Source organism: Amia ocellicauda, chromosome 2 (assembly GCF_036373705.1).
Source record: "Amia ocellicauda isolate fAmiCal2 chromosome 2, fAmiCal2.hap1, whole genome shotgun sequence".
NCBI classification, from domain to species: domain Eukaryota; kingdom Metazoa; phylum Chordata; class Actinopteri; order Amiiformes; family Amiidae; genus Amia; species Amia ocellicauda.
This window is the reverse complement of record NC_089851.1, coordinates 23563289-23577622: the sequence shown is the minus strand read 5'-3', so window position 1 is coordinate 23577622 and position 14334 is coordinate 23563289. Positions and strand designations below refer to the sequence as shown.

Sequence of the window (14334 nt, the reverse complement as noted above, 5' to 3'; positions counted from 1 at the left end):
ATTGATTTTTGATTGCTTGGTAGGTTAACCTTGCCAAGTCTAAAACACTGAAATCTTTCGATGTTGCTAAAATAAGCATTCCTTCAGTCTTCTCTGTGCCAGTACTGTTCAGTTGGGAGGTGAAGGCAGTTATCTAAGCGGCTTCTAATGCATTGTATGGCATCAGCAGCACAGAATGATGGGATTCAGAAAGCTCATGCTTTACACCAAACATACACTTTTTCATAGCAGGAGCTTTGATATAGAACATCTAATTCTGGTCTTCAAGTTCATTTTTACAATTTAAAATCCTTTATCAAAACTGTCAGTGTTCCAATCATTCGTTCTTTGCATGCTTATTGTATATTATTTTTAAGGAATTACCATTTTATCTATCGGTCTTGTGCAAAGTCTCTCTGCCTGTCGTATTTGTAAAGATCAAAAAGCCTCGCACAAATAAAAAAACTTCCACTCTCAAACTAAATAGAAGTCTTTTATTTGAAATTATAAGTTCAGTTTCATTTAAAAATATATACGTTATATAAATATACATGATAAACATACTTCATGTTTGCTTTTGGATTTTTTTTTTTTCCCTTTACCCATTTTTACCAAAGACCGTTCTTGTTTTTTTATTTATTTTAAATGGCGTTAGTTTTGTACTGTATTCCTGATCCAAAATGCAGTTGTGCATTTCCAAACACTGCTGTTTATCGATACACTTCTGAAGCCTATTATGTGACAAATAATGTCCTCCCGCACAGCTTGTTTCCATTATTCTATGTTGTCACTTATATAATTGTCCACATCAATATCCTCAGCAAAGATCCATATTTGTTTCAGTTTGGTTCACGGGATGTCACATGGAAATGAGAAGCCACAAAACTGGTCGCAACATTGTATCATGTGAAACTGTATTTGCTTCAGTCACTCGTTTCAAGACCGTCCAGATTGGCAAAGTTAGATGGCTGCACCATCCCTTCTTGACGATTCCTGAAAGAAAGAGCAGACAAATAAGGGCGTTTGCACATCCAACTGTGCCCTTTAAAACTGAACAGGGAGATTATAACTACAATTCAAACCCTTTTAAGGATTTATATAAAATTGTTCTGCATACTTTTACAAGAGGCAGATAACGTCACCTCACATTTAACAGGCATGCCTTTACAATAAGTGAAGAATGTTGCTTTTCTGAGCTCACATGGAAAAAAAAATAATCTCAAAGCAGTGATTTTATTACTGTAGAGTTCCATAAGGTTTCCAATTCAGAATCATCAGGGAACTCTGACTGGGGATTTAGTCTGTCAGTTGGTCAACTATTGCACACATGGAACTCATATTTAGAAAAAGGTCAAACATAGGATACTTGTTATTACTGAAATATGAGCTTCAGTGCTAAAAGGTTCAGTGCCTTTATATCGATACGATATTGCTCACTACAAAAATCTTGGTCCCTCCTCCCCACCAAGCTGTACTTCTAAACTTCTACACTCTCCTCTCAATCCCAGGGTGTCTGACCCTCCCCAAACTGGCTTTACTCCGAGGCTTCCTTCTGCAAACGATGGGAATAAATCAAACTCAAGTAACTTCTGATTACAACAGTCTGATTGTATATCATTTGAATGAATTATAGTGTGATAAAATGAGACAGGATTTGTTGTATGGAAATGATCTCATTAACATTTGTAATACAGTACATTTCTGGAAGAGATTTGGAACACACATCTGTACAAAATTGAAAAAAATAAAAATAAAAAAGATAAAATATGTATCTTATTTTGTCAACTTATCCACCAATTTACACTGGAGTGAGTAACAAATATAAAGTGACATATAAACCTCCAGGGTAATTTTTTTATCTTTTAATTTTTCACCTCCATTCTGAAAGCTTTAAAGCTGTCTGAATTACTGTTGGAAAGACAGGGTGGACAGATTGGCAGTTGCTATAATAAATCCATCAAGAAGATGTGTTAACTGAATTCCTAGGCTAGATGTGTCCATTTTAATCAGAATGTTATATTATTGGGTAAGTGGTTGTTTTTCAAATAAAGGTGTGTTTTTGTCACTGAATGAGAACGGGTATACTGATGCTATTGATCCAAAAAACATATGTGAAATGTCACAAACGTTCATAAAATAAAACCGAAAAATATAAAAATAATTTCCGCTCCAATATAATATAGGCCTACAGCAGCAGCTATACCTTTTCAATACATACATGAAAATAACACACTTTGGATTAATAGAATACTAAGTAAGTATTTTCTTGTAATGATTTAAATGTTAATTAAACAAACAGATCCAACCATTTAAAATACATATTGGTTAGTAGCTATATTACAGAAATAAGGAAGGATTTTGGTTTGCTAACGTGTGGTTTATAGAATGTTATACCCTTCTCTCCTGATCTGTGCAGTCAATGTTACTCAAAAGTACATAGTGGAAATTCACTAGTGAGGTTAAAAATTAAAATTGCCAGTAAAGCAATCAATAAATAAAATGATGCGCTTAACACGTTATTCATTTTAATAATTTTATTGATAATTCAATGTTCATGGAAATCAAATTTCTAGCTCGTAATGAACATTTTTTTTAAATATAAATATATCTTGGCAATGAGCCATTAGATTATATTTGCTGTGTACATTGACACAATGACTGTTCAATTATATTTCTTCAGATGCTGAAGACATACTATACCTATGGTGTATTAGTTCTATTTGCAAATAAAAGCGATAATGATTATTTCACTTGATTCAGGTACAGGTCTGAGATCCTGTTTCCATGATGTCGAATTTCCCCTTTGGGCACATGAGTTTCACAGGAACGTTGCCTGGCTGAATACAGCTGACCCTGAGCAGCATAGCCTCGAAGCAGGAAATCCTCAGATCTCATTTCCTGCAAACTCTCCTGACCCAGCACTCACAGGGCATGTCATGGGCATGCACACAACTGGATTAAAAACAAGATAAACTCTTAATGCACATGAAAAGGATACTCATAACAATCTCCTGTGCACACATAATCTAAGTTAAAGCTTCCAGTCGCAGGGTACTTTAGTGTTGTGGTGTTTGGATCATTAGTCTTAAAAGGTTATCAATACAAAATAACTTGAGAGACTGCCTACACACAGGATACAAATACACAGACAAATGATTCTGGCTCTTTCAAGGGTTGTATATCCACAACAGCTGTGAATTACTCAATCAGTAAGTAACCGTCCAGAAATATGACTTTTTTGTTTGATGCATCATGTATTTTTATACCCCAATCAAACAATAAATGTTATAATCATCCGTCTCAGGATATTGCTGACAGGTAATCTGTCAAAAGCCTTCAATGTCTCCACTCACTGTAATTCTTTGAAACCATGCTAAGAGCAGGTACTGTGTTCCAGACAGCAGGTTTGAACGAATGGCAATATAATCTTTCCACCTGATCAGAGGGGAAGAAACATGTTACCCCTGTGTTAGTGCTGGAAACCCCTGCATGGCTACAAATTATACAGTGATTAATTTTTCAAGAATGCAACATGCGGCACCCTGATGACAAGATTTCATGTTTATAGCTATTTCAACTGCTGGAAGTGGATAGAGTTTGAAAACATACATAAACTACATGACGGGAAGTATTGCCCAATCATTTTGAAGGCACACAATGTCCAGTAAATATACCTAATGTGGTATGTCACCATTTCACAACTACAACACTAAAACCATAAACCGGGCCCTTACACAACATTCCAGAATGTAGTGTGAATTATGTCAAAGCTCTGAGTAATTGCAAAATTCCAGCTTTACTTTTCATGAACCACTGACCAAGGGACAAGCCAACAAGATGTATTGCCATGGTGGTAGGACTGGGATTTAAGGTCTCATTCCTGTCTATGCCCATACTGAAAAGCATCTTAGAAAACATCATACTATATCAAACATAGGGAGTATTTTTGATTTGTCTTCATCTGTAATTAGTTTTATTTTTAATTATTATAAATATTGACAAATGCCTTATATTTTAAAAGTGCACAAAGGTGAACTAATGTATGCCTAAAAGAAATGGGACAGTGAGGAGCAATCATCTGTAATGATATACTGTAAAAAAATAAATGAACGGATCGCAGGTTTCATTTGTGATTTGTGGATCTGTGCTACAGAGCTAAAAAAAGGAGACCCATCTTACTGTGGCTGTTCAACAGAGCAAAGACATGAAATGAAGCTCCTGGCTGAAGAGTTCTTTCAGTCATAGGACTCACATTATTCTGCACAACAGAGATTACCTGCCCTCATCCATGTCTTCTATACGAATTGTATATTGTCCTTGGTTTTAAAAATACAATAAAATTAAAAATATATATAATATTCAACTGATCTACATAAATGACATTCCCATTTAGCAATAAGCAGCGCTCAAGACACTTGGCAGAAGCCCAATATTCATCAGCGGGCTCGGCTTGAAACTGATATAGGGGATCTAGGCTGCTTTGCCGCATAACATCCCTAATGCGGAATTATGGAATGTTGACAGCAAAGGGAATCAATTCCTCTGAAAGGTTACATTGGCCTTGCAAAAGTTCCACCACTAGGTATTTATTTTCAGAGAATCCTCAAAACATCCTTTTTTTTTTGGTATCCATGCAGATCTTAAAATAGTTTAATCAGCTGTAATCTTGACCATTTTCTCTAGGGTGAAACGGTGCTCAACAAGCTCTGCAAAGATGTTATGTGATTTATTAGTTAATCTAAACAATATTGTTTTCAAATGAATTATATAAATACGTCCAACTAGAACGGTACATCTGTTGCATTATCTTAAACCTACTGCTGATAAGTACAGTTATTTTGCATAAACTGAATGACTGGCAAATGATAACGGTTTACAATGTAGGCCTGTTTAATAAGGTGTGGGCTCAGGCATGGGCTTAGAGGCTGCTGAAATCTATTTGCTAGACGGCTAGACTAATACAGCACCATTGCCATTCTGACTAGATTAGACTATTCCCGAGGTGTTCTATTGGTTCCGGAACATGAGATATCTGTGGTAATAAAATAGCTTTCCTTGAATCCTTGCATTTGCGACAGGGTGCATTGCTGTACTGGTATATGTACAGGCCTTAAAATGTAGGTATGTGTACATGAACTGTATAGAAGAACAATGACAACTTTTTAAGCCTTATCAAGTGCTGGCAAAGCAGCATTGTGTCTGGGAATATGTAAGGCAGGGCCCTGAGCTATAGAATTGAGCAGTCTGTTAGGCTAGAGCTTATCTCTTTTTATAGTATGGGTGCTCAACACGTTTACAGCTACAAAGACAGTTATCACCACTTGACAGTCCAGAGCCGACAGCCTTTCAGAGATTTTTAAGGACTGAATAAATACTGTAAGTGCTGCAAATGGAGCAGAAGCACTTGCATAACACAATGTATGTGCGGAGGAGACCTGCCTTTTATGGGTCCAGATAGGAGATACAAAAGAAAACAGGTTAAATGCTTCCTAAGATTCATTAGGGGTTTTCCTGCATTTCTATTGTGGCTCATATGAATCTCCAGTTACTTATATATTTATATTCTCTGAGAAACATAAAGCGCTTTTAAAACATTAAAATTAGCCAGAACGTGTAGGGCTAGACATCCTAAAGAATGGCACATGTTTTAAGAGCCGTACATATCGGTGAAATGTCCTGAACAAGCACAATGACTTCTGCATGCTTTAAAGAACTGCTTTGCAGAAATAATTTGTCTTTTTGGATAAAGCGTTGATCATTATTTTTTTTATCCAAAAAAGGTGCAACAATAGGGTGGAGATTGCATTAAATGGAGATGCACTAAAGCAGCCAGCCTTAGTGACACTTACAATCAGCAATCTTTTAAAAGGCAATGTGGGAAAAACATTGTATCCTCACCAAAATCAAAAGAACAAATCAGAAACAGGCAGACTCGCCAGCCACACGATTACTGAGCTACTGGATGATCTAAACATGACCTGGAGCCTGCCACTCAGAGAGGCAATGCTATCCCTGTGGTGGTGATACTCTTATCCTTATCCACCTGCATTTCCCATCCTCCGGGTCTTCCCCAGGGGACCGTTGCAGCAGTTGCTGGCATCTCCCAGTCTGTATTCTCCTGTGCATTACATCTGTGCATAAAACTTTTTGAGATTAATGCATACATTACTATTTTTACCTAAAATAATGCTTTGAGTCTGAAAAATACATTTAATTTGAATTTCAGGTTTCCCCAAAATGTTAGGATCAATAGGCTGTACTCATGTGCCTTTAAAACCTCACGCTTATTCTGAGCAAACTGATACAAATAGAAAACACACCCAGTCCATGAATGTGAATGTTATTTGTGATATTTGTGTCAAACTTAGTCACCATAGCGTAGGAAACGATCCTGGGTCAGTCCACAACTCAACTTATTTTTAAGAACAGTCTAAAATTAAACCAGCTGGAAAAAATGTGGAACTGGCTGGCTATTAGTTGAGTAAACCTGCTTTGATTAGTTAACAAACCAGGAAGAGATGTGACACTCAAAGGGCTAAGTGCTTTATATCTGGAAAATGTGTTTGTGTAGAACATTTTTTCTAACTGTAAATAAGTAAATATACAAACAAAAGTTAATTGAAACATTTGACTTTGAGTTTAATATTGGTTCCTTAGTTCCACTTTCCTTTATAATCTCTTGAGTACTGGGAATTGTGAGCTATGCTCTGAATCTCAACTCGTTTAGCCTTTCTGTACTCATCTGCTTCTTTCTGCGACCTCTTATCTCTCTGTGCTATGATGGCACTTTTTACGACTGTAGAAATCTGCCACCTTGATCATTCCATTCCGTTTTCCCCTGCGAGTCAAATACATTTAAACATTAAAGTATATCCTTACACAATATAAGCTTAAACAATCAACTATTTCTAAAATAATGACATTTAAAAATTAAATTACAATTAGTAATTGTAGTTTTGTCAATGTGTTGAAAGAGTGTCAGATTTGTGAAAATAAATCTTGATTTAAAAAAAGACCTGCATGTTTTTCAAATCTTCTATACAAATAAAAAAAGACTAATACTTGATTTAAAAAAGACCTATTTGGGTAAGATCATTTTGTACTTACTGGTCTCTTACTATACTGTTCATTTTACAGTTTTAAAAGTAATGTATAAGTCCCAATCTAATTTCTATTATTTAGTGTTATAAATTTAAGATTTGCACACCTTGTGGGCTGTTTAATCAGTTGGTATTGCATGGAATTCTTGTAAAACTATCTGCAGAAATGGGAAACTTGTGATTTTATGGACACTTCATATTTCTTGTTACCTGTCCATATACATCATATGCAGCCTTTTTGTTATTGATTTATGTATTTATTCAATATATAGAAAAGCAGTTTAGTTAGTCTATCCATTCACAAGTGTAGCACATCCATCAGTGATACCATGGGAGCCAGTGTTACACTAGGTTACATGTAAGCTACATAAGGCCATTAACTTAGATTAGGAGTTACTTCAAAAGTTGTGTATATTTTTTTCTGAGGAGCAGGTTTATGAAACAAGTCTTTGGCTACTAGAAAAAAACGTTTAACGTCAGCTTAAGTTTAAGGATATTTTTCACATTTTCAACTGACTTGGTAAGCATTTAAAACTTGCTGCATAGTAACTGCTGTAATTTAGGACAGACTGTAACTATATCTTGTTATACTAATATATTCAGTTTGCTTTGCTTTTTACTGCTGTCCCCCGACCAGTAGGTAAAATCCTCCAAACAGTCCTGACCGCAGGCCCTGCTGCAGTGGTGGGGTGGCGTACTCACACAGGCTCCTCCAGGCTGCGCAGGAAGCTGTCAATCTGCGCCTGTGGGATCTCCCCATCTAGCTGCACCAGGTAGGTATAGAGGAACACAAACGTGTCAAAAGGAATACGAGCCGCTCCTCCCTCCGGGTCCTCCGTGAGGATTTCACACGCGTGCTTCATGGCGCTCAGGATGGTCTGCGGCAAAACAGAAAGGTACACACAACAAGTCAGGAAAATAGTCAAAAAATGTAGTTCCGCGGTCATCTGAAAGCTTTAAAAAAAATTGTGAACACTTATTCGTCACTGTTAAAGTCTGATAATATTATATGTGTTTCGAATACAATAAAGGAAAAAGACTAAGGTGGGGAAATACACCTTACTTAAATAAAGCTATGCAGTGCCACTATGTGGAGGCCAGCTGGAACAGCATGCCTGCACATTGCTTAGGAGAATCAGGCTCACTGTAAAGCTCACTGAATAAATTACTTCTCTTAAAAAATAAAAATGCAATTAGGAACAAACAGTTTAAAATGAAATTAAGAGTTTCATTGCATCCAAGGTCTCATTCAGGTAATAAACTAAACCGAATATTTGGTAAATGGATGTATTTAGTTTGGATGCACATATCACTAAGTTTCAGTACCAGTATTGCTTAGAAACATTTATTATATTTACTGTATTTGGTAACACTTTAATAATACATACATAATACATAATAATACAACAATGTTTATTGAGGAAACACTTTACAATCACAGACAGTGTAGCAACATATTGAATTGTGCACTAAAGCAATTAATGCATAACGATGCTCAAACAAATTCAGTTTTATAAATGGGGAAATACTGATGCTGATATTTCTACAAATACTCTTATTTTTATATATTGCTTGCAGTTATTCAGCATGACCACATTGTGTTTAGGTGTAAATATTTTCTGTTTAATAACTAAATACATAATTTTTTCAGTAAGAGTCTGGATACCCTATATTCCCAATTATTTTATTCTACTGGTGCTTCTAACTTTCCTCTTGTTATTGCAGTCAACATCCCTTCCTGCTCTCAGCCTCTCTGTGAGTCTGGCAGCTCCCTACCTGTCAGAGCTACTTTTCTTCCACAGGCTATTCCATAATAAATTTGAACAGACTGGATAATTTTAAAACTCTGTTGTGGCTTTACAAATATTTGAGGACAGAATTCCTCTCGTTAAACCAATGTTGAATCTGTCTGTGATGTATTGTGTTTGTTTGTTTTTAAGACAAATCATGTTGAATATGGACCAGTCATGTTTTTATTCCTGATGCTCAACCTTCCTTAACCCTTGTATATCTTGTGTTAAATGTTTGTCTCTGGTGGCCTGTGATGTAACATTACCTTCAGCAGTGTGTCGCACAACTTTACACACTGGAGCACACTTCAGAGCCCAAAGCAACTGATGTCCTTGATTTGAAGAATGAGCCGTAAACAAGGTAACAACCACATTTATCATGCATATTGATTTCATAAAAGAAAAAAAAAAAAGCAGACAAGAAAACTTAAAAGATCAATGTAAAGACATCAGCAATCTGCAATGTTTTTATGCTACTCAATTTTAAAAAACTGATGGCAATATTTTAACGGTTTGTCCACCTCCAAAAGTATTGTTCTGATTTGCATCAATTATAAATATATAATTAATTGAAAATAAACGGAAATGTCTGCATATTAAATAAAGGAATCAATCAATATCCTACAGTGCCGGTTTTGAAAATGATAAAAGTCTGCACTCCACAAGGTTATCTACAACACTCACCCCACTCAAGGCACTGCAGCTCAAAGCAAAGAATTTCATCCATTCGACGTTCGTTTCAAAGTTCCCGAGTCCCAAAAGGCTGTCCAGCTGCTCCTTTGGCAGACAGAGATCTTTCCATCGCTCCTCTAGCTCTTCCTTTGTCACATTTTCTTTTGGTGCAAGCTGGAGGGGGTTGCATGAAGAAGAAAGGTTACAAATGAGTGGAGGCCGTGCAGTCGGTTCATCTGGCTTTACTCTGGTAGCTAATCAATTCCAGGGCCTTATCAAGACAATACTTTAAAGTCTATGCATAACAAGTCTTGGCAGCTTGTCTCGTTTGTGATTTCCTAGTTGTCTGCCATCACCCCTATCTGTCGGCATGTTAAAAACTCTTTGTGAGGGTCTTCTGTATGACATCCCTCGTTTCCATACTGCAGGATCATTCTTACCGAGTATAGCTTTAGAAACTATAATAACGTAAATGTCTGTAGCCTTTGATCTCTCAACCCAATTTCCTTGAATGCATGTTACCTGTTTATGAAGGATCTTCACAAGGCCAGGAGTAAGCCCTGTGTCTGTCTTCTGTGTTGCTACTGGCATCTCCAGTCTTTCTTTGACAGGGAGAGTATCCCCTCTTGCTAATGCACAAAAATACCTGACAAAAACAGACACTGATGAAAAGTATTTCCATTTAAAGTTCACAGTTAAGCAGCTTCTAATATGAATAGGTTACTGTTTTAATATGTTTTGACCGTTCTGCTGGGTTGTTCATTGTAGTTTGTCATTCTTTATTATTATTATTATTATTATTATTATTATATTTCTTAGCAGACGCCCTTATAGGGGGCGACTTACAATTCATCAAAAAGATTTAAGCGACATACAGTGAATATATTGTTATCATGGCTTCGGAATCCTATAAATACACGTCCAGTGTTTGCCTCAAACAAATGCTGCCTTCAAATTTAGAGAGAGTGACAGTTAGATTAAGTTGGTGGTCTCCTAACCTGATCCTAGAACGCCCCAGGTCCCTCAGGTTTTTTTCTTGTGTTCAATGTGAGGTTAAAGATCCTGTCAATCTGCTGTACTAATTAAGCCTAAATAAATGCTTCAGTTAGGTAAATGAAAGCTTGATTGGCATGAAAACCAGAAAGCCTTGTAAATCTCTAAAACTAGGGTTGGAGACCATAGGCTATAATGAAAAAATGTTTAAACAAAATAAAACGGTAAAAGATTAAACATCAGTGATTCCAGTGTCTCTGACAGGGATCCAATACTGACACTTACGCCGCCGACCACTGGAGCACGTCCTGCGGCTGAGTCCGGATCGCAGCTTTAGTGAACTGCTTCAGGATGTCCGGCAGCTCGGGGGGGATGTTGATCTGCTGGGAACAGAACATAGTGTCCGGAGGGGGCATGGCTCCTGTCTGTGGAACAGCCAAGAAACGAATCAAAGACAGGACATACAGTGAGAGACAAGACATACAATCATACTAACAAATCCAGAAAGGAATAATGAGGTATAGATTTTCTTTATGGTCACAGTGGGTTGATTCTGCCAGACAGGATACACAGAATAGCTTTTCTTCTCTGTGCAAAAAACACAATCACAGTGGTAAAGTCCTAATTGAATTCTGATAAAGTAACTTGCAACCTGCTTTGATGAAAACTGCCTGTTGCAGACACACACCAAAATGGGACCTTGCCTTCTTTCTGGGTTAGAAAAGGCAACAACTGTATCATAAAAGAGTTTTGGATTGAGTCTCCAGTGGATTTTCACTGCCTTAAAAGTCTCCATGCCATTTAAAGATACGGCTTTTCCTGTGAGTAATTACGGCCCACAGAATCAATCAATGAACATACTGATACATAGACAAACTTCACATTTAAATTAATCCACCTCATAAGATGCTGTCCCTCACAATAACAGGTGAAAACCATGATGGATCCTGTCCTTTTTAGTACCAAAACGTTGGTTGCAATTATGCACTTTCGGAGGCCCAACTTTTGTTTGAATAGGAGTGGCAGAGATGGTACAAGTTAGCAAACAAACGTGCACAGTTGCGGAGTTGTTTTTAAAAGCTAATGGTGTTGCTATAAGTGGATTGTCTTGATCCGCAGATTGTACAGGTGAATGTGGATGTTGTTACTCTGGACAGCACAGCGTTGCGTTTGGACGTCCTGCATATGCATATCCACACAGACAGGGCTTAATGTCAATGTAATAAGGTTGTTTTTTTACCTGTGGGTGTCTTCTCCGGTTAAACAGCTGGGCAGGAGATGTAAAAGCGCAGTCAGTAAGTCTGTCTGTCTGTCTGTCTGTCTGTTGAAAAACTGCTGTTACTGCGCGCTGCTAAGCAACCCCGAGCCCGTCTGTCATGTGATCCGCTGAACGCGTGAGCGCGGCTTCTTTGCTGCGCAGATTTCCGCAGATCTACCGAATCCCGCCGATCCCATTGGCGGAGTAGTGCAGATCCGCGCAGAACGGCCAGCATCTGCGCAGCTCGAACGCCACCTTGGCCGCTGGTGATATCACATGACGAGGGATTGCTGATCTGTGTGCGCGCTTGTTGTGAGACGCCAAATACAACACATGAGCTGCCCATGCCCTGTTGTCTGCATAGTTTAGTCATTTAGAAAGCAACATTGTATTGGTTTTAGATACAAACTGTTGATATATATATATATAGAAATGCCAAACTATTAGCGGAGTAGATAGTTCACTGATTCAGTTTAGCGCATTACAACCTTTCATTAGTGCTGTTCTGTTGTTTTGTCACTAGGTGGGGTTTAGAAACGACAGAAAAGTTCAATAGAAAGCTCAAATCCTTAACAAAACGAAAGTAACTATTCTCACTGCTGATCGGTAAGGAAATATGTCCTTGTTTTATTTAAATAGTAATACCTTAGTCTTAAAGTGTTTAACACCTAAGTTAACTTTTGTTCACTATTGTGTATGTATCTAAAAAGTAAAACCCTTCTGTTAGCGCTCTCAATGCAATTCATCTGAAGTTCACAATAAGGGCCTGTGTCTTTCTTGCTCTATCTATTGCCTGTTTTGAACTGTTTCAGGTATTTGCCATTTTCACTCGCTCTAGAATGGATGTAGGCGAGTACTTGAGAAGGATTGATTATACAGGACCAGTGGAGCCCACCCTGGAGGCACTGCAACAAATACATCTTCGCCACTTGTTGTCTGTGCCCTTTGAAAACCTCACCATTCACAGTGGAGGGAAAATCTTGTTGGAAAGGCCATTGATTTATGACAAAGTTGTTAAGCAGCGTCGTGGAGGGTTTTGCTTCGAGATCAATGGGATTTTCTCGTGGTTACTGTCCCAGATGGGGTTTGAAGTCACCCTGCTTTCTGCCCAGGTTCGCAACAGTATTACTGGTTGCTATGGGCCTCCCTTTGACCACCTCATCATCCTGGTGGCCCTAGAGGGGCAGAGATGGCTCTGTGACGTAGGCTTTGGAGAAGGCTTCCAGCTTCCATTGTCACTGGAGACTCACGGGCCTCTGAAGCAGGGAAACGGCGTGTTTCAACTCCGGCATCAGGGAGAAACCATTTTCCTGGAGACTGTTATGAAAGGGCAAGGACAAGAAAATGGGAGGGGACAGAAAACAGAATATGGACACCAAGAGGAGCTGATGAAAGAAGAGCAACAGGTTGGCTGGTTGCAGCTGTATAAATTCACTCTTCAACCACGTCACCTGGAGGAATTCAAGGCAATGTGTCATTACCATCAGACCTCCCCCAGTTCGCTTTTCTACTGCAAGTCACTCTGTTCTCTTCTCATGCCCAATGGGAGGATTACTTATATAGGCCGCAAACTAATAATCACCCGGTATTCATCTGACGGTGGAGGAGACGTGATAAAGACCACCATGGAGCTGTCAGACGAGGAGATCCCAGACACTGTTAAAGAGAAGTTTGGAATAAAATTGCAATCTCCTCTTACTCCAAAAAATGAGGACATCATTCCACCCCCTACCATTTATTAGCATTTGCACACTTACATGCCGAAGTAAAATATGCACAGCATAAATGTTTTTAAAAGTGTACCAATGCTGCATGCCATTTGTGTGCTAAAATGTTTACCTGGTCAGATAAATCAGGGTTTTATGTGGAAAATTAGTTACTGGCTACATAAGCAATCCACAATTCATGCAACAGAAAGACCAAAGCTTAAAAACAAATAACCTTTATTTACTTACTCTCACACAAAAAAATAAACTTAGCAAAATCAGACAAGTATTACACCCAAAAATTGTAATTACTTGTTGCTAATGTCATGATTAATGCATAATTTAACTTCCGTAAAAATAACTTACAGTAACTCACAAGAACAACTTGTAAAGTAATTTAAACCACTCAAAAACTGACACAATTGTATTTGATTTACAGTTAAACAAATGCATTTCTATCAGAATTTCTCAGTTATAAGTAATTTCCTCACCTTTCTTCAGATGGTGCAGTAAAAAAGTATTAAGTGTGTAGGCCTAGTACAGTAGCCAGCTGTTCTTCATCAGCAGGCAAATGCAATTTAAACAAAAATCATAAGATTTGTGTGTGCAGGGTGTGCCACAAGTCTGGAATCATAGAAAACATTATAAAAATGGCAATACAAATGCCTTTATTCACAGAACGTGCTCAGTGTGTCCACCATCAATCCCGATACACAAATTCAAATGAGATGGCCAGTCAGGAATCACACGGTGAATGATGAATACAAGATAAATATTAATTTATTTTCCCCTATGATTCCAGACTTATCGGACACCCTGTAGTTGAAATACAACAC

The 14334-nt window shown here is 37.8% G+C and overlaps 2 protein-coding genes across 3 annotated transcripts; one reads left to right on the top strand and one right to left on the bottom strand.

Annotated features, from left to right (window-relative positions):
* Positions 1-459: 459 nt before the first annotated feature.
* On the bottom strand, positions 460-11904 carry ropn1l (rhophilin associated tail protein 1-like). Of its 2 annotated transcripts, none has more exons than XM_066721496.1 (6): positions 11775-11904; positions 10820-10959; positions 10064-10187; positions 9554-9715; positions 7782-7957; positions 460-972 (listed from the first exon to the last, which is right to left on the bottom strand). In XM_066721496.1, exons 2-6 carry the CDS (start codon positions 10948-10950, stop codon positions 903-905), a joined length of 663 nt encoding a protein of 220 aa, XP_066577593.1. In that variant the 5' UTR covers positions 10951-10959; positions 11775-11904; the 3' UTR covers positions 460-902. The 2 variants fall into 2 exon arrangements, with proteins under 2 accessions (XP_066577593.1, XP_066577586.1); XM_066721489.1 differs by lacking the exon at positions 460-972 and adding an exon at positions 6594-6817.
* Positions 11905-12119: 215 nt separating this feature from the next.
* On the top strand, positions 12120-13822 carry LOC136767590 (arylamine N-acetyltransferase, pineal gland isozyme NAT-3). The gene is made up of 2 exons (XM_066721477.1): positions 12120-12398; positions 12605-13822. The coding sequence occupies exon 2, from the start codon at positions 12632-12634 to the stop codon at positions 13532-13534; it is 903 nt and encodes a 300-aa protein (XP_066577574.1). The 5' UTR covers positions 12120-12398; positions 12605-12631; the 3' UTR covers positions 13535-13822.
* Positions 13823-14334: the final 512 nt, after the last annotated feature.